At 38.2% G+C, this 21895-nt stretch overlaps 1 protein-coding gene across 1 annotated transcript in view; it reads right to left on the bottom strand.

Moving 5' to 3' along the window:
• Positions 1-2287: 2287 nt before the first annotated feature.
• The window catches only part of LOC104882562 (uncharacterized), a 75061-nt gene continuing 55453 nt past the window's right edge, over positions 2288-21895 (bottom strand). Inside the window, exon 5 of the mRNA XM_010666407.1 lies at positions 2288-2437. Coding sequence (XP_010664709.1) covers positions 2288-2437 — 150 coding nt within the window. The remainder of the gene's footprint in view (positions 2438-21895) is intronic.

Raw genomic sequence — 21895 nt, 5'->3', positions numbered from 1 at the left:
GATCATGGCATCTAGAGCCCTAAGCTCCCAAATCAGAGTCTGTCATGTCATTCACGACCCTAAGTTGTTCATAGCATCTAGAGGCTTGAGCTCATAATGAAGAATCCTTCATATCAATCTCAACTCTAAGCTGTTCATAACATCTAGAGCCCCGAGGTCATGGGACCTTGAGTCATTGATATCATCCACAACATTGAGTTGTACATTCCATCTAGAGCCTAAAGCTCATGACCCATAGTTGTTCATGTATTTAAACCCTAAGTTGTTCATAGAATTTAGAGTCTTGGCCTTACGACCAAGAATCATTTAAGTAATCCATATCCTTGAGTTGTTCATAACATCTAGAGGACTAAGCTCACTGAATCCCCAATAGTTCATATCATCATCATCCACAACTCTAAGTTGTTCATAGTAACCAAAGCTCATAGCTCATGACTCGGATTCATTCATGTCACCTATAGCCCTAAGTTGTTCATAACATTAAGAGCTCTCATCTGATGACCCGAAGTTGTTTATATTATTTACAACCCTCTACTATGTATAACATCTTAAGCCTTGAGCTCACGACCTAGATTCGTTCATGTCAGTTGCAGCCCTGATTTGTTCATAACATCAAAATCTCTCAAATGACGACCCAGAGTCATTCATGTCATCCACACCTTTGAGTTATTCATAGTATCTAGAGCTCCAAACATTGAATCATCTGTATCATCCATAACCCTAAGTTGTTCATAGTATCTACAACCCTCTACTACTCATAACATCTAAAGCCTAAAGCTTATGACCCATAGTTGTTCATGTCATCCATAACCTTGAGTTATTCATAGCATTTAGAGCCTTGAGCTAATGATCAAGAATTGTTCATGTCATCCATAACCTTGAGCTATTCATAGCATCTAGAGGACTAAGATCATAGGATCCTGAGTTGTTCATATCATTCACAACTCTAAGTTGTTCATTGCATCTATAACCCAAAGGTCATAACCCGGAGTTGTTCATGTCAACTATAAACCTGAGTTATTCATAGTATTTAGAGCCTTGATCTCATGACCTGGAGTCATTTGATAGCTTCCGAATATAGTATGCTAAACTAATCTTTTCCCCCAACCTAGTTCTTTTCCAACACTTAGCAAATTGACCAAATTCAATAGGCTAAGAACGCACCTCCTTTATTTCACACTTTTTTTTTTCATTGTAGGAGTACAAGGCTTAAAGGTATCCTTTTCTAAATTGTCCATGTAACGGGGGTCCATCGATGACTCCCAACCAATTAAGGTTTAGGGCATCAAGCTTTAAGGATCTTTCAACCACTAACTCCTCGGATTTTATCCCGGACTTTTGAGAATGAATTTTAATACCCAAGCACCTACAGTATGTTAAACTCCACCTATTCACCGTTATAACGAGCATTGAGGTCGGTGACTCCCAACCAATAAAGGCTTAGGGCACCAGGTTTTAAAGATTTTCACCATATACCCCTCAGACTTTGCTCGGGTTTCAAGGCAAGCAAACATTTTTCTTTCTTTCTTCTTTTTTTCAAAGGCTCATTGGCCTTTTATAAGGTGCCCCAACACTATTAAATGAGGTCAAAGGTACTAAGTCTAAATTTTCCTAAGTCAAGAGGGAAATAGTTTCTCATCTTATAATCGGAACCTATTGTGCACAGTGTGTGAGTAGCTTAAAGTGGAAGAACTAAAGTTGAATTCAATGGAAGTTCAACAATTCATCAACTTTAGTAAGCATAATACAAACTCTAAGCCAAGTAAAAACAAAGATTCAATTTCTCTTATTTTAATTTGCAATTTTTTCCTTAATAACCATGGAGAGTAGAATAAAAATTAGAAAAAAAATTAAAATTAAACAAAAATAAAATAAAATACCAAAATACTTAGTATTAACAACAAAAAACTTCCTTCCTCAACTCTCCCCCCAACCAAGTTGAACATTGTCCTCAATGTGGCATGAGCGATTGAGATTATAGGGAGGAAGTGGTGCCTCCTAAATGATATGAAGTTCGAGTAGAATAGGAGAAACCACATGTTTCAAAAACAACAAAAGATATGAGTAGAGGAATTAAAATAAAATAATGCTAAGAGTGCTAAAAAATTGATAGATTTATATTACTTCATGAAAGTACAATATAAAGGAAACAAGTAATCCAACCAATCCCAATATATAAAATATCAAAAGCATGGGATTAAAAGTGCTATGATAATAAGGAAATGCATAAAGAAAATACATAAAGAAAATTATGGAAATGATCAAATAGTGGGAGGATGATGATGGCTCAGGTGGATGTCTCTGCATCTCCTGTAGTCAGCTCCTCAGAGGCCAAAGCCTGCTCTTCGAAAGGAGAGGCCTGTGATGGATCTGTGTGCTCTGAGAGGATAGGAATGGGGTGCTCAGGAGCTGATGGAATACCAAGATGGTGCTGAATCTACCTCAGGATGGCAGTATGCTGAGTCTGAGTGGCGATTATCTGCTCCTGATGAGCACGAAGAGTTGTCATCTCCTAATGTACCTTGATTTTGGTCCTCTGATGGGAGTAATCGACAAAATTTATAACCTATATCACCATGCACTAGGATAGCATAAGCTAGTATAGCATAGTGGCTCTAGGATTGTTCATTGGGAAGGGTTTTCAACTTACAACTGATACCAATTCAAAGTTGAATTGGTGCCTTTTCATTTCAAGGTTAGCTTCAAAAGAAAACATAAACTTTGGTTGAAAAAGGTTTGGTTTCACTCTAACTAAAAAGAAAGTAATGGGAATTACTTTTAAAGAAAAAGCGTCTCTTAGAGTTTCAGGATCACTGGAGTCAGGCTCCTCATGCAAAATTAGAGTTCCAGTCACTTTGGTTCTTTTCCTCGCATTGGAGAATTAACATATAGTTCATTCTCCAACTGGTGTTGTATAGATGTTTCCCTTTTATGAATTTCAACACTAATTCCCTCTCACTGATGCATCTTGCAATGGCTCGTGCCTCTCACCTAGCATTTGCCATTCAAGGAGATCATTAACCTTGGACTTCCCTATTCAAGCTCGCAAGAGATAACTAATGGATGTCTCCTTAGAGTCCAAAAGCTTACCAAGTGTTGGCAATTCTAGAAAATCCTACCTTCAAGTCACCTCCTAAAGGCTCGCAAGAGGTAAACTAGTGCATCTCAGTGGGTGGAGATCACTTGCATTACCAAGTGTTGGCCCAGGTGAATTGAAGGCATTTTAAGTTAACTAAAAACAAAGAAACCATAAACGGGTTACACTTTCTCTTCATTAACAGCTGAAACAATAAAACTCTCAATTCTTGCATTCGGCACCTTACCCGGCTACCTTAGCTCCAAGAGACAAAAAGCCTAGCCACCCATTCTCTGAGGAAACATCCTCAGAGCTTGTTTGGCTAGTAATGAAAAGTACAATCAAATTGAGTAGGTAAGGTAGAGCAAAACTTTGTATTTTACTTCCTTTCAAACTATACAAAAAGTTGATTCTCTGAGAACAAGCTCCCGAGATGTCTCTATAATGAAAATTACAAAACAATATATATGAGGTTATTCACCCTTTTTTTCTTGCTTAACAATTAAGGAATCCTATAATTGGTGGATTACAAGGAGAAAATTGGGATTTAGACATCAAATATCTAAAGCAAAATATCAAAAAATGTCGGTCGCAAATATCTGGAAGCACTCAGGAGAATTTCGCAGGCGCACAAAATGGTTGTGAAATTTCGCAGATGTACAAGATGGCTGCGAAATCATTTCGCAGCCAAAGGCTGATTTCGCAGCCCTGCGAAATTGGCCTTTAGCTTGATGTGATAGGCTTCCAATGGCTCTAACTTCTTCATTTCAACTCCGATTTGTGAACCGTTTGAAGCATTGGATTACTTACTTCCCGAGCTTCGAAACAGATAATGTCCTCTTGGATTCTTCATGTTAGATTCCTCTGTTTTTCCTCCTTGCATTCTTGATTTGCTTATGGCAAAATTGCTTTGCCATGGATTCCATAGAGCTCTACTTCATCTTGGATTGCTTTGGTGATCAAACTACTCTTAAAAGCACCAAAAATTACACAATTTGCTTAGAAATGATTGCATAGGTACTTAATATGCTAATTGGGTAAAAAGGTAATAACTACTACTCAAAAGTGTTTAAAAGAGTTAATTACAAGCTATCAAATAACACTTTTTGAGTAGTAATCATCATTCATGTCATCTATAGCCCTGAGTTATTCATAACATTTAGAGTCATGGGCTCACGACCAGGAACCATTCATATCATCCATATCCTTAAGTTGTTCATAACATGTAGAGACCCGACCTCATTAGATCCCGATTTATTCATATTATCCACAACCTTGAGTTGTTCATAACATCTAGAGCCCTGAGCTCACGGCTCATAGTAACTCATGTCATCTACAAACCCAAGTTGTTCATAGTGTCTAGAGCCCTTACCTTATAACCCAGAATCGTTCATGTCAACTACCGCCCTAAGCTATACATAGCATCTAGAGCACTAAGCTCACGACCTAGAGTTGTTCGTGTCATCCACAGCCTTAAGCTGATCATAGCATATGGAGACTTGTGCTTATGATGCAAAATCGTTTGTATCATCAATAACCCTGAGCTACTCATAGTTTTAGAGCCTTAAACTCACTGGACCCTGAGTTGTTCATATCATCCATAACCCTTTACTATTTATAGCATCTAGAGCCTTGAGCTAATGACCTTCAATTATTTATAATATCTAGAACCTTGAGTTGTTCATAACATCTAGATCCCTAAGCTCGGGACCCGAGGTCATTCATGTCATCCACAACCATGAGTTGTTCATAGCATCTAGAGCCTTAAGGTCACGGCCTTGTGTTCCTCATATTATCCTTAGATCTGAGTTATTTATAGGATCAAGAGGCTTGATCTTACGAGGGAGAATCATTCATATCATCAACAACCTTAAGTTCTTCATAGCGGATAAAGCTCTAAGCTCACGAGACCCTAAGTCGTTGATATTATCTATAACCTTGAACTATTTCTTGCATTTAAAGCCTTGAGCTCATGACCTAGAGTTACTCATGTCATCTAAAACCTCGAGTTGTTGATATCATCTATAACCCTCAACTGATGACCAAAGTCGTTCATGTCATCCACAACTCTGAGTTGTTCATAGCATTTGAAGCCTTAAGCTCTGGACCCTAATTCGTTCATCTCATCCATAACCCCCAGTTGTTCATAGTATCTAGGGCCCTTTACTGTTCATAACATCTAAAGCCCTAAGCTCACGACCTGTAGTCATTCATGTCATCCATAAGCCTGAGTTGCTCATAGCATTTAGAGCCTTAGGACAAAGACCATGAATCATTCACATCATCTAAAGGCTTGAGTTGTTCATAGCATCTAAAGGCCCGAGCTCATAGAATAGTCATTCATAGCATCCACAACCTTGGGTTGTTCATAGCATCTAGAGCCTTGAGCTCACAACCCAAAGTAGCTCATGTTATCCACACCCCTTAGTTTTTCATAGCATCTAGAGCCCAAAGCTCATAATTCAGAGTCGTTCATGTCAACCATAGCCCTGAGCTGTTAACCGCATCTAGTGCCCTTAACTCACAACCTGACATCGTTCATGTCATCCATAGCCTTGACTATTCCTAGCTTCCAAAGCCTTGAGTTGTTTGTAGCATTTGGAGCCTTAAGCTATCAAGGCCTTGATTCGTTGATATCATTCATAGCCTTGAGTTATTCGAAGCATCTAGAGCCTTGAGCTCACAAACCAAAGTCATTCTTTTCATCTATAGCCCCAAGTTGTTCATAACACCTAGAGCCCTTAATGGAAACCCCAAGTCATTCAAATCATCCACAACCCTCTACTGTTCATAACATCTAGAACCCTGAGCTCACAACCCATAATAGTTCTTATCATCAACGGCCCTGACCTGGTCATAGAGTCTAGAGCCTTGAGCTCACGACCTATAGTTGTTCATGTCAACCACAACCCTGAGCTATTCATTGTATCTATAGCCCTAAGCTCACGACCTAGAGTGAATCAAGTCATCCACAACCTGAGCTTTTGATAGCATCTAGATCCCTGAGCTCATAACTTGGAGTGGTTCAAGTCAACCATAGCCTTGAGCTCTACATAGTATCTAAAGTCCTGAGCTCACAACCCTTACTCATTTATATCATCCACAACCATAGGCTATTCATAGTATTTAGAGACCTGAGCTAATGTCATGGAGTCGTTCATGTTCTCAACCACCTTAAGCTATTCATAGCATCTAAACCCTTAAGATCATGACCCAGGATCGTTCGTATCATCCATAGCCCTAAGCTGTTCATAGCACCTAGAGCCTTGAGCTCAAAACCAAAGTCATTAATGTTAATAATTGCCTTAAGTTGTTCATAGTATCTATAGCCTTGATTTCACAACCTAGAGTCATTCATGTCATTTAATGCATTGAGTTGTTCATAGCATCTAGAGCCTTGTGCTCATGGGACCTCGAGTTGTTCATATCATCCACAACCTCCTACTATTCATTACAACTAGATCCACGAGCTCATGACCTACAATCGTTCATATCATCCACAACCCTGACATATTCATAACATCTAGATCCCTAAGCTCACGACCCAGAGTCATTAATGTCAACCACAATTGTGAGTTGTTCATAACATGTAGAGTCTTAACCTCCTGACCTTGAGTTGTTTATATCATCTATAACCCTGAGTTCTTCATTGCATCTAAAGCCCTAAGCTCATGATCTGGAGTTCTTCATGTTATTCACAACTTTGAGCTATTAATAGCATATAGAGTCTTAAGCTCATGACCCCGAATAGTTTACGACATACATGAACCTGTGTTATTCATAGAATTTAAAGGCCTGAACTCACAATGTGGATTCTTTCATGTCTTCCACCGCCTTAAACTATTCAAGCACAACTTTGAACAGTTCATAACATCGAGAGCCCTAAGCTCACATCTCATAGTCGTTCATGTCATCCATAACCCTAACTTGTTCATAGCATCTAGAGTCTTGAGCTCATGATTTGAACTCATTCATGCCATCCACAACCTAGAGTTGTTCATAGCATCGAAATCCCTTAGCTCACAAGACCCTGAGTTTTTCATATAATTCACAGCTTTAAGAGCCTTCAGCTCATGACCTACAATCGTTCATATTATCCATAATCTTGAGTAGTTCATAGCATCCAAAGCCTTGAGCTCACAACCCAGAGTTGTTATTGTAATCCATAGCTCTAACTTGATCTCATGATGTAGAATCCTTCATATCATCCACAGCCTTGAGCTATTCATAGCATCTAGAGGCTTGATCTCACAATGTAGGATCGTTCATGTCATCCACAGCCCTAAGCTATTCATAGCATCTAAAGGCTTGATATTACGGGACCCTAAGATGTTGATATCATCCAGCCTTGAGCCATTCATAACATCTAGAGCCTTGAGCTCATGACCCGGAGTCGTTCATGTCATTTATAGCCCTGAGCTGTTCATAGCACCTAGAGCCCTCAACTAACGACCCAAAGTCATTCATATCATCCATAACTCTAAATTGTTCACAGCATCTAGAGGCTTGAGCTCATCACCTCGAATCATTTATATCATCCATAACATCGGGATGTTCATTGCATCTAAGGCCTTGAGCTCTAGATTCACAATCATCCATGCCATACATAACCTTGAGTTGATCCTAGTATCTAGAGGCTTGAGCCCATGATACAGAGTTGTCCATGTCATACATAACCTTGAGCTTTTCATAGCATTTATAGGCCTTATACCCATGAACCAAAATCTTTTATATCATCCATGGCCCTGAATTGTTCATAGCATTTAGACACCTACGCTCATGACATAGAGTCGTTCATGCCCTCCACCATGCTAAGCTTTTCATAGCATCTAGATCCTTGAGATCATGACCTAGAATTGTTCATATTTACCACAACCCTGAGCTGTTCATAGCCCTAAGCTCATGACTTAGAGTCATTCATGTCATCCAGTACCCGAAGCTATTCCAAACATCTAAAGCCTTGGGGTCATGACAAGGAAACATTCATATCATCCATGGCTCTAAGTTGTTCATCACATCTAGAGTGTTGAGCTCACAGGAACCTAAGTCGTTCTTATCACCCACAACCTTCTATTTTTCATGGTGTTTAGAACCTGGAGCTTATGACCAGAACTTTTCATGTCATTTATAACACTAAGATGTCCATAGCTTCCAAAACCCTAAGCTCACGACCTAGAGTAGTTCTTATCATTCACAACCCTAAGCTTTTCATAGGGTTTAAATCCCTGTACTCTTGACCTATAATCATTCATGTCAACCACAACCCTGAGCTACTTATTACATCTAGAGTCCTAAGCTTATGACCCGGAGTTGTTCATGTCATTCACAACCCTGAGTCATTTATATCATATAGACCCTTGAGATCACAAATTAGAATTGTTTATATCATCTATAACCCAGGGCTGTTAATAGCATCTAGATCCTTGAGCTCATAACCTGGAATCATTGATGTCAACCACAACCTTAAGTTGTTCACAGCCACTAATGCCCTAAGCTCATAACCTAGAATCATTCATGTCATGCACAACCCTAAGTTGTTCATAGCATCTAGAGACCTGAGCTCATGGTATCCTGAGTTGTTCATATCATCCACAACCCTCTACTATTTATAGCATCTAGAGCCTTGAGCTCATGACCTACAATCGTTTATATCATCCAAAAAACTGAGTTGTTCACAACATCTAGAGCTCAAAGCTCATAACCCGGAGTCATTAATGTAAATCACAATCTTGAGTTATTCATAGTGTAAAGAGGTTTGAGCCTATGACTAGGAGTCATTCATGTCATTCATAGCCTTGAATTGCTAAAAGCATCTAGAGCCTTGGCCACACAATGAGGAATCATTCAATCATCCACAACCCTGAGTTGTTCATAGCATTTAGAGCCCTGAGCTCACCACCTGGTGTAGTTCATGTGATTTATAACCCTTAGTTGTTCATAGCATCCAAAGCCTTGAGCTGTCTATAGGGCTTAGAGCTTTGAGGTCAAGACCCGTAGTCGTTCATGTCAATCACAACCCTAAGCATTTCATTACATCTGGAGCCCTAAGCTCATGACTTAGAGTCATTAATTTTATCCATAGTCTTGAGTTGTTCATGGCATCTAGACTCCTCAGCCCATGACCCAGAGTTGATCATGTCATGCATAAACCTTAGCTCATGATCTAGAGTCATCTATGTCATACACTGCCCTAAGTTATTCACAACATTTAGAGTCTTGAGCTCATGACCCAGAATCATTCATATCATCAACACCCCTGAGTTATTCATACCATCCATAGCCTTTAGTTGTTCATAGCATCAAGAGTTGTGATTCCATAAGTTGGAGTAGTTCATGTGATCCATAGCCCTAAGCTGCTTATAGCATCTAGAACCCCGAGCTCATGAACCACATTCATTCATGTTAATCACAGTCATGAGTTGTTCATAGCATTTAAATCCCTGAGCTCACGAGTTGGAGTCATTCATGTCGTTTAGAGCCTTGAGTTGTTCATAGCATCTAGAGTCTTGAGCTCATGACCCCCAAACATTTATATCATCCATGGCCCTAAGCTATTCACAACATCTAGACCCTTGAGATCACGACCCAAAATCATTCATATCATTCACAACACTGACTTGTTTATAACATTTAGAGCCTTGAGCTCACAACCCAGAGTCGTTCATGTCAACCACCACCTTAAGTTGTTCATAGCATCTGATTCATCCCCAATTGGTGTACCTTTGATTCAGTCCTCAGATGGGAGTTATCAACAAAATTTATAAACCTAATTCACCATATACTAGGGCAGCATAGATAGCATAGCATAGTGGTTCTAGGATCGTCCATAGGGATGGGTTTTCATTTCACACCTGATATTAGTTTCAAGAATTGGATTGGTGCTTTTTCTTTTATAAGTTAGCTTTAAAAGAAAACATAATGATGGTTGAAAAAGGTTTGGTTTTAAGCTAACCAAAAATAGTAACTGAGTTTAATTACAAAGAAAAGGTTTCTTGGAGTTTCAGATCACTAGGTTCAGGTTCCTTATACAAAAGAGGAGATTCCGGATCTTTTCCTCGCATTGGGGATTTAACCTATAGTTATCCTCCCAATCGGTATGGTACAGTTACTTCCCATTAATGGTTTCAACGCTAAATCCCTCTCACTAATGCATCTTGCAATGGCTCTTACCTCTCACCTAGTATTTACCATTCAAGGTGATCCTTAACCTTGGATTACCCTTCAAAAGCTCGCAGGAGATAACTAATGGATGTCTCCAGGGAGTTCAAAAGCTTACCAAGTGTTGGCTATCCTAGGCAATCCTACCTTTAAACCACTTCCCAAAGGCTTGTAAGAGATAACTAATGGATCTTTATGGATTGAGTCTAAAAAGCTTACCAAGTGTTGGCCGAGGTGATTATAAGAGATTTTAAGTTAACTAAAAATATAAAAACGATTAACGGGTCATAATCTTCTCTTCATTAAAAACTAAAACAAGGAAAACTCCCACTTTTGTATCCAGATCCCTTACCTAACTTCCTTCAGTCCAAGAAACAAAAAGCCTAGCCACTCATTCTCTGAGAAAACATCCTCAGAGGTTGTTTGGCTAGAAATAAAATGCAATCAAAGTGAGTAGGTAAGGCAGAGCAAAGCTCTGTATATTTCTTACTAAAAATGTACAAGTGATCCTCCCCTCATAATTTCTTTCAAGATTCTGAGATAGATAGATATTACAAAAAGAGATATGTTAAGACAATATAGAGAGATATTTTTAACCCCTCAATTAAATATCCTAAATATCTAAAAAAATCTTTAGATGATTACAAGGAGAGACTAGATAATTATACAAAATATCTTGAGATAAAAAATCTAACGAAGTTGATGCAAAAATATCTGAAGATTTAAAGAAGATTTCGCAAGGTTGCGAAACTTTCGCAAGGCTGAAAAAGGGTTGCGAAATTCATTTTCGGCTTGTTGTAGTTGTCTTCAAATGACCATAGCTTCTTCATTTCAGCTCCAATTTGCACACTGTTTGAAGCGTTGGACTCTTGACTTCCCGAGCTTCGAAATGATAGATAGTATGTATATAATGGACTCTATAAAGTGCTCTAAATTTGTCTTGCAACTGCTGTCCTTTTGAATTGCGCATAGCCATGCGAAATTGCTTCATGTTGGATTTCTCTCTCTGATTTTCTTCCTTGCATCTCTTGATTGGCTTGGAAACCTATTGCCAAGGTTTGCAAAAAATTCTCCCTCATTCATAGCTTGCTTCAATGATAAAAAAGCTACCAAAAACACAAAACTAGCCAAAAATTGATTAGTAACACTTGCAAGGGTCCTTAATGCGCCAAGGTGTTAATTCTACTCAAAAGTGTTTAAAAGAGTTTATAACAAGCTATAAAAGTGCACTTTTTGAGTAGTAATCACTCCCCCCAACCAATATATTGCTAGTCCCTTAGCAATGAAGGAGAGAAAAACAAAAATAAGATAGTAAAATAATTTACAAAATCATGCTGATCACTCAAAAAAATCATAAGTGGCATGATTACAAAGCATACTCTCACATGGGACATTAAAGAAGAAAAACTCAACCTTCAATAAGAGTATATCAAATATCTTTCCTGATCATAATTCATAAAGACTAGGTATTATACAAATTTAAGTATTAAGAGGATTTCTACTCTCCTAGGCTCAATCTATACTCTTCCACAAAAATCTGTATTAAGCCTATTAGTTTCCAAATATAGTACTCTGAACTAATCTTTCCCCCCAACCTAGTTCTTTCTCAGACTTTAGCAAACCGACCACTTCCAATAGGCTAAGAACGCACCTCTTTTATTTCACAATTTTTTTTTTTGTAGGCGTGCAATGCTTAAGGTATTGTTTTCTAAAGTGTCCATGTAACGGGGATCCATCGATGACTCCCAACCAATCAAGGTTTAGGGCATCAAGCTTTAAGGATCTTTCGACCACTAACTCCTTGGATTTTACCCCGGACTTTTGAGATTGGAATTTAATACCCAAGCACCTACAATATGTTAAATGATTACTACTCAAAAAGTGCTATTTTATAGCTTGTAATTAACTCTTTTAAACACTTTTGAGTAGTAGTTATCACCTTTTAACCCAATTAACATATGAAGGACCTTTGCAATCATATTTAATCACTTTGTGTAAGTTTTGGTGTTTTTGTTAGTAATTTGATCATCAAAGCAATCCAAGATTGAGGAGAGTTATTTGGAATCCCTGGTAAAGCAATGGAAAGCTCATAAACATGAAGAACCAATGCTTTGAAGTCCTTTTCCATAAGCAAATCCGGAATGCAAAGAGGGGAAGCAAAGAGAAATCTAACATGAAGCATTCTAGATGAAAGTCGTGTCAGCCACTTTTGGAGCACTTCTTGGAGTTCAATTTATGCATGCTATATGTCGTTTCAAAGCTCAAGAAGTCAACAATCCAATGCTTTAAACGGTGCATGATTCGGAGTTGAAATGAAGGAGTTACAACCATTGGAACCTGATCCCTCCAAGATAAAGGAAAAATTCGCACGATTGCGAAATAAACTTGGGCTGCGAAATGTTGTCCTTTTGCTGCAAAATTTCGCAACCCTCTTGCACGCACGGCTGCAGTGTTCTCTTGAAGCTTCTCGATATTTGTGACCGACATTTTGAGATATTTTGCTTTAGATATTTGATGTCTAAATCCCCAAACTCTCCTTGTAACCCACCTATCATAGGATTCCTTAGTCTTTAAGTAAGAACAAAGGGTGAATAACCCCTTATATATAGTTTTGTAATTTTCTTTACAAAGAATCATGTAATCGGGGAAAGGAAGAAATATATTTTACAGAGCACTTGCTCTGTTTTTCCTTCATATTTTTGTTTTCGCGTTATTTTTCTTTCTAGCCAATCAAACTCTGAGGATGTTTTCTCATAGGATGAGAGGCTAGGCTCTTCGTCTCTTGGAGTGAAGAAATCCGAGTAAGTTTCCTCATGCATAAATTGGAAGTTTTGTTGTTTTAGTTTTTAATGAAGAGAAAGTGTGACCCGTTGATGGTTTTTATCTTTTTAGTTAACTTAAAACGCCTTTAACTCACTTGGGCCAACACTTGATAAGGCAAGTGGTCTCCATCCATTGAGATGCACTATTTTACCTCTTGCGAGCCTTTGGGAGGTGGTTTAAAGGTAGGATTTTCTAGAATAGCCAACACTTGGTAAGCTTTTGGACTCTAAGGAGACATCCATTAGTTATCTCTTGTGAGCTTTTGACGGGTAATCCAAGGTTAAGGATCATCTTGGATGGCAAATGCTAGGTGAGAGGCATGAGCCATTGTAAGATGCATCAATGAGAGGGAATTAGTGTTTAAACCCATTAAGGGGAAGCATCTGTACCACACCGGTTAGAGAATTAACTATATGTTAATTCTCTATTGCGAGGAAAAGAAACAAATGATCGGAACTCTCCTTTTTGTATGAGGAACCTGAGCCTAGTGATCTAAACTCCAAGAAACACTTTTCTTTGTAATTAAAATCAATTACTACTATTTTTGGTTATCTTAAAACCAATCCTTTTTCCACCAAAGATTATGTTTTCTTTTAAAGCTAACCTTGAAATGAAAAAGCACCAATTTAGCTTTGGATTAATATTAATTGTGAAGTGAAAACTCATCCCAGTGAACGACCCTAGAGCCACTATGCTATGCTATGCTAGTTAAGGCTATCCTAGTACATGGTGTAATAGGTTATAAATTTTGTTGATTACTCCCTTCTGAGGACCACAATCAAGGGACACCAGCTGGACACGAATCAAATGGCACCACTGTCAGGGACCATTGAGAGGACATGAATCAACTGAGACACCAATTGGGAACGTATCATTAAACTCCACCTATTCACCCTTGTAACGAGTATTGAGGTCGATGACTCCCAACCAATTAAGGTTTAGGGCACCGGGTTTTAAAGATTTTCACCATATACCCCTCGAACCTTGCTCGGGTTTCAAAGCAAGCGAAACACTTTGTTCTTTTTCTTTTTTTTTTCAAAGGCTCATTGGTTTTTTATAAGGTGTCCCAACACTATGAAAACGAGGTCAAAGGTATCAAGTCTAAATTTTCCTAAGTTCAGGGGCTGAGATAGTTTTTCATCCTATAAATGGAATCTAAAGTGCACAGTGTGTGGTAAGATTAAAGTGGAAGAAATAAGGTTGAAATCAATAGGAGTTTCAATAATTCATCAACCTCCATAAGCATAATACAAACTCTAATATTTAAGTAAAAAAGGTAAGAATTCAATTTCTCCCATTTCATTTTGAGATTTTTTCCTTAATAATCATGGAGAGTAGAGTAAAAACTTTAAAAATTATTACAAAATTTAAAATTAAACAAAAAGGTGCTAAATTAACAATATAACTTCACATTATTACTAAAACTTCCTTCCTTTACTCTTCCCCCAACCAAGATCAACATTACCCTCAATGTGGCAAGAACGATTGTTAATAAAAGGAGGAAATGGTACCTCCTGAGTGACATTAAGTCTGAGTCGTATAAGAGAAACCACATGATTCAAAAAAAACAAAAGATTAATGAGTAAAAGAGATAGAAAAAATGCGAAGTATAAACAAAAATGATATATATATATATTACTCTGAAAAAGTACAATGAGATGATCATGTAATACATCCAATCCCAGAATATAAATTATCAACATAAGTAATAATGTCTACTAATAGACTAAGTTAAGATTAAAGTGGAAGAAATAAGGTTGAAATCAATAGGAGTTTCAATAATTCATCAACCTCCATAAGCATAATACAAACTCTAATATTTAAGTAAAAAATGTAAGAATTCAATTTCTCCCATTTCATTTTGAGAATTTTTCCTTAATAATCATGGAGAGTAGAGTAAAAACTTTAAAAATTATTACAAATTTTAAAATTAAACAAAAAGGTGATAAATTAACAATATAACTTCACATTATTACTAAAACTTCCTTCTTTTACTCTTCCCCCAACCAAGATCAACATTACCCTCAATGTGGCAAGAACGATTGTTAATAAAGAGAGAAAATGGTACCTCCTGAGTGACATTAAGTCTGAGTCGTATAAGAGAAACCACATGATTCAAAAAAAACAAAAGATTAATAAGTAAAAGAGATAGAAAAAATGCGAAGTATAAACAAAAATGATATATATATATATTACTTTGAAAAAGTACAATGAGATGATCATGCAATACACCCAATCCTAGAATATAAATTATCAACATAAGTAATAATGTCTACTAATATACTAAGTAAATACAAAATAAAGGAATGATCAAGGAGCAGGGTTCTCTGGTGGAGATGATGGCTATGTGGCTACCTAGTGAGTGACTTGGGGTGGGACATCGGCTCTGATGGTCTCCTCAGTTGGAGTCATCTTCTCAGCTGGAGCTATGGGCTCTAATGGTCCAGAAATGTCAGTCTGAGGTGGTGAAAGTCCCAGATGCTGCTGAATCTGACGAAGGATAGCAATATGCTGGTCCTGCTAAGCACGTATGTCTGCCATCTGCCGAAATAGAGCATTGTGCGTAATGGTTAGTGTCTTGAACAAATTTATCATGGCACAAAACTCCATGGCATATATGGTATTAAGGAGCCTCCGATGTAGGAGGTGCAGCTGGTGGAATAGGAGGTGTAGCAGGAAGATAAGTAGAAGTGGCATCAGGCATAAATGGTGCAGCAGGGGCGGGTGGAACAAACTCTGTGGGAATCTCGTCCTGCTATGCCTGCTCAGCCGGTGCTGGCATTGGAGATGTTGGCCTGGGTGGGGCTGCTTCAGGTGATGAATAACCTGCCAACTATGTCCATTGGTCGGGAGTGAAATGCTATCGACAATGCTGGCGGCGCTCAGTAGGATAGCCCATGTGCTCTAATATATGGCAGAGCATCCTTGAAAACAACAATGGAATAGCGTCTGCTCGCTATAGCTTCTTCATGTAAACTTTCTCCTCAAAGTATAGGAGAGCGGCTGATTACTACCCAAAAAGTGTCATTTTACGCCTTTAATTCATTATGTTTTAAGCACTTTTGTGTAGTAGTTCTTCATCTTTATCCCAATTGGCATGTTAAGGACCTAGCAATGACTTCTAATCATATTTGTGGCTAGTTTTAGTATTTTGACAGCCTTTTGGATCATTAAGACAAGCCAAGTAAAGGAGAGAAGCAAAGAGGAAAAGCAAGCAAAGTGAAGAGAAGCAAAGAGGACAGTAGATGCAGTATTCTTTCGCACTTTTGGAGCACTTCCTGAAGTCCATTTTTCTACATGCTATATACCATTTCAAAGCTCAGTAAGTCAAGAATCCAACGCTTCAAACCGTGTACGATTTAGAGCTGAAATGAGGAAGATATGGCCTTCGGAAGACAACTGCTCCAGGCTTGTGCGAACCTTGTGCGAAACTCGCACAACACGTTGGTTGTGCGAAGCTTTTGCGAAACTCGCACAACATTCGCACAGCCCATGCGTGGTGCGAATTTTCCTCTGTTTCTCCACGCACGCACCACCGACTTCCCAGATATTTTTAGCTTGATATTTTCTCGTGTAAATTCCTTTTGTAACCTTGTATTCAACCGACATAAGGCTTTATCTTGTAATTTTGCTATATATAGAGGTGCACAACGCCTCCAAAAGATATTGGATGATTGGGGGATCGATCCTCTGTACATTAACTTAGAAATATATAAAGCTCTGTTTCTCTCTCGTTTCCCTTTTCTCTTCCCCATTTCTATTTTCTTAGTAGCCAAACAGCCTCTGAGGGCTTTTCCTCAGAGGATGATTGGCTAAAAATTTTAGTTTCTCAAAGTATGGATCTTATGTGATGACTTTGATGCAATCCCATGGAAATTTCTCGCACCTGGAAGGTAAGGTAGTCGTTTTTCATTAAAGGTTCATTAATGCAAAGTTTGGTTTTTACTTCCTTTGGACAACTTCCAACGGCCAATACTTGATAAGCTTTTGGATTTCTATCCAATAGTTATCTCTTACGAGCTATTGGAAGGTGAGGTTTTCAATTCCAAGTTTTGCATTAATCCGTTAGAACCAATTTCAATGGGCATTGAAAGGTGAGTTTATCACCTGGAATGACTTTGAGTTGTCAATATTTGGTAAGCTTTTGGTGTCTCAGCTGATTCGTGTCCAGCTGGTGCTCCTTGATTGAGGGAGTAATCAACAAAATTTATAACCTATTACACCATTTACTAGGGTAGCAAAGACAAAGCTACTATAGTATAGTGGCTCTAGGATCGTTCACTGGGATGGGTTTTCACTTCACAAATGATATTAATTCAAAGTTGAATTAGTGCCTTTTCATTTCAAGGTTAGCTTTAAAAGAAAACATAAAAATGTTTGAATGAAAAAGGTTTGGTTTTAAACTAACCAAAAATAGTAACTGATTTTACTTACAAAGAAAAATGTTTCTTGGAGTTCAGATCACTAGGCTCAGGTTCCTCATACAAAAAAGAGAGTTCCGGTCACTTGTTTCTTTTCCTCGCATTAGAGAATTAACATATAGTTCCTTCTCCAACGGGTGTTGTACAGATGCTTCCCATTAATGGGTTCAAACACTAAATCCCTCTCACTGATGCACCTTGCAATGGCTCATACCTCTCACCTAGCACTTGCCATTCAAGGTGATCTTTAACCTTGGACTTCCCTTCTCAAGCTCGCAAGAGATAACTAATGGATGTCTCATTGGAGTCCAAAAGCTTACCAAGTGTTGGCAATTCTAGAAAATCCTACCTTCAAGTCACCTCCCAGAGGCTCGCAAGAGATAAACTAATGCATCTCCATGGACGGACATCACTTGTCTTACCAAGTGTTGGCCCAAGTGATTTAAAGGCATTTTAAGTTAACTAAAAAGATAAAAACCATTAACGGGTCACACTTTCTCTTCATTAAAAACTAAAACAACAAAACTTCCAATTTATGCATGTGGAAACTTACCCGGATTTCCTCACTCCAAGAGACGAAAAGCCTAGCCTCTCATCCTCTGAGGAAAAATCCTTAGAGAATGATTGGCTAGAAAGAAAACTAACGAGAAAACAAGAATATATATGAAAAACAGAGCAAGTGCTCTGTTCGTTGATTCTATATATGATATATCTATATATTACATACTTCTATATGATGGATCTCCTGGAACAAGCTCCTCCGAGAGTCCCCCAAGAGTCTCATTTTTTAGTGTTTACAAGAGAGTTTATATAGGAAGGTAATTTACCCTTCCTTGGATACTTCCTAGCTAAGGAATTACATGAGTGGTTGAATACAAGGAGAAAATGGAAATTTAGACACAAAAATCTGAAGAAAAATATCTAAAAGTGTCGGTCACAAATATCGGGAAGCACTTAAGGACCAATTCGCAGGTGAAAACGAGGTCTGCGAGATTTCGCAGACGCACAAAAAGGGTTGCGAAATCACTTCGCAACAAAAGGGTATTCTCGCAGGGCTGCGAAGTTGGCTTTCATCTTGAGGTTCTCAGCTTCCAACTTGACGCATATATCGGGCAACTTCAGGAGGAAATCCACCACACTATTCAAAAAGGCTGCGAAATGATCTCGCAACAAAAGGGTGATTTCGCAACGCTTTTGCAAAATGCTTTCTTCAGCTTAGAGTGATTGACTTGCAGTGGCTGTAACTTCTTCGTTTCAAATCCGAATTGCACACCGTTTAAAGCATTGGATTGTTGACTTCCTGAGGTTAAAAATGACATATAGCATACATAAATTGGACTCCATAAAGTGCTCCAAAAGTGACTGACATGACTGTCATCAAGAATACTTCATGGCAGATTTCTCTTTGCTTCCTCTCCTTGCATTCCGGATTTGCTTATGGAAAAGGACTTCAAAGCTTTGGTTCTTCATGTTTTTGAGCTTTCCATTGCTTTGCCATGGATTCCAAATAACTCTCCTCAATCTCCTATTGCTTTGGTGATTAAAAAGCTATCAAAACACCATAACTTAACACAAATTGATTAGAAGTACTTGTAAAGGTCCTTAATATGTTAATTGGGTTAAAAGGCAATAACTACTACTCAAAAGTGTTTAAAAGAGTTAATTACAAGCCATCAAATAGCACTTTTTGAGTAGTAATCACTCCCCCCAACCGACATATTGCTAGTCCCTTAGCAATGAAGGAGAGAAAAATAAAAATAAAAAGTACTATAATTTACAACATCATGTTGATCAAAAAACAATTTTCAAGTGGCATGATGATCTAACTCTCACATGGAACATTACAGAAATAAAACTCAAACTTCAACAAGAGTTATCAAATAACTTGTCTAATCACAATTCTTAAAGAGAAGGCATTATGCAAATTTAAGCTTTTAAAATCATTTCCACTTCCAAAGGACCAAACCTTACTCTTCCACAAAAATCTAAGTGTTATTTATTAGTTTCCGAATATAGTATGTTGAACTAATCTCTCCCCCAAACCTAGTTTTTTTTTTTTCAAAGCTTAGCAAACTGATCAACCTCCAATAGGCTAAGAACACACCTCTTTTTTCACAATTTTTTTCATTGTAGGAGTACAAGGCTTAAAGGTATTCTTTTTTAAATTGTCCATATAACGGGGGTCCATCGACGACTCCCAACCAATTAAGGTTTAGGGCATCAAGCTTTAAGGATCTTTCAACCACTAACTCCTCGGATTTTACCCCGGACTTTTGAGAATGAATTTTATTACCCAAGCACCTACAGTATGTTAAACTCCACCTATTCACCCTTGTAACGAGCATTGAGGTCGGTGACTCCCAACCAATTAAGGCTTAGGGCACCAAGTTTTAAAGATTTTCACCATATACCCCTCATACCTTGCTCGGGTTTGAAGGCAAGCAAACATTTTTTCTTTTTTCTTTTTTTCTTCTTTTCTTTCCAAAGGCTCATTGGCCTTTTATAAGGTATCCTAACACTATAAAATGAGGTCAAAGGTACCAAGTCTAAAATTTTCCTAAATCAAGAGGGAAATAGTTTTTCATCTTTTACTCGGAACCTATTGTGCACAGTGTGTAAATAGCTTAAAGTGGAAGAACTAAGGTTGACTTCAATAGAAGTTTCAACAATTCATCAACTTTAATAAGCATAATACAAAATCAAAGTCAAGTAAAAAGACAAAAATTCAATTTCTCCCATTTCATTTTGAAAATTTTTCCTTAATAACCATGGAGAGTAGAGAAAAAAAACTTAAAAAATTTAAAATTAAGCAAAAAGCAACTAAATTACCAAAATAACTTAGCATTATTAACAATACTTACTTCCTCAACTCTCCCCCCATCCAAGCTAAACATTGTCCTCAATGTGACAAAAGCAATTGAAAAATAGGGAGGAAGTGGTACCTCCTTAGTGACCTGGAGTCTGAGTCATATAGGAGAAACCACATGTTTCAAAGAAAACATAAGAGTTAGTGAGTAGAGGAAATAAAAAAATGCCAAGTTTAAACAAAAAAATGATGTCTATATATGATGTATCATCAGTAACACATCCAATCCCAGAATATAAGACATCAAAACATGGAGCTATGTATACTAATATAATATGTAAAGACCAAAAAGTAAAGAGATGATCAAGTAATGGTAAGGTCATGTGGAGCTGATGCATCTGTGGTGGCCTCTTGAATGGGTTGGATCAGGACTTTGGCCTCTGTTCAGGTAGTCTCCTTAGGTGGCATAGTCTCCTCAATTGGAGCTATGGGCTCTGATGGTTTTAGGAGGTAAAAAATGGAGTGAGAGACTTAGTGTGTGTGATCCCAGGGTGCGCGGGGCTCTTCTTTTCAAATGCATGGTCGCAAGGCTCTATTGGCATTTTAGCAACTTCCCTTGGCTTTGCAAGGTGTTTTTGCAAACCTTCCTCCATTTCGCAAGTCAATATCGCAATTTGAAGGCCATTTTGAATCTTGGAGGTCATTTCGTAGCCATTTCGAAGCTTGGAGATGATTTCGCAGCCAAATGGGAAAGAAAAAAAAAATTCCCGCTCAGCTTTGCATGCTCGTCTTCAAAAGACCATAATTTCTTCATTTTACCTCAAAATCACATATCGTTTGAATTTCTGGACTCCTGACTTCCCAAGCTTTGAAACGAGATATGGTATGCATAATTTGAGCTCCAAGAAGTGCTTCAAAAATGTGTCCAACAGTAGCAAAATGGAGGTGCGACATTTCCGCTCATGGTTTGCATAGTCATCTTCAAACAGCCATAACTTTTCTGTTTCAAATCCAAATCGAGCACCGTTTGAAGCTATGGACTCCTGACTTCCCAATATTTGAAACAAAATATTTTATGTATAATTTTAACTTTGGAAAGTGATCGAGATGTGTCTAACAATTGCCGAAATGGAGGTGGGGCTGTGACATGTCTGTGCATGGTGTGCGCGCTGAAGGATTTTAAGGTGTTGAGGTTTTGCAACCATTTTGCAGATGCGAAATGAGTGTATGGGGCTTCCAAATGGCACTCATGCGCCAAAAAGTGGTTTCGCAGCTTCGAAATACCCTGCGAAATGAAGCTTTGGCTGCGAAATTGGAAGTTTTTGCGTTTTTGCATTTCGCAGCCGTTTCGCAGTTGCGAAATGAGGATCACTGTGATGCAAAATGGCACTCGTGTGCCAAAAAGTGGCTTCGCAGCTGTGAAATCCTTTGCGAAATGGAGCTTTCCCTACGAAAATGGGATCTTTCATGCTTTGGTGGTTCGCAGCCGTTTCGCAGCTGCGAAATGGGAGCTCCTGTGCTGCGAAGTGGCACTCGTGTGCCAAAAGTGGTTTTGCAGCTACGAAAATTTTTGCAGAGAGGGGTCTAAGGCTGCGAACTGGTTTTGCAGCA

This window comes from Vitis vinifera, chromosome 2, assembly GCF_030704535.1.
Source record: "Vitis vinifera cultivar Pinot Noir 40024 chromosome 2, ASM3070453v1".
Lineage (NCBI taxonomy): Eukaryota > Viridiplantae > Streptophyta > Magnoliopsida > Vitales > Vitaceae > Vitis > Vitis vinifera.
The sequence above is the reverse complement of the archived record's forward strand: the minus strand, read 5'-3'. Positions and strand labels throughout refer to the sequence as shown.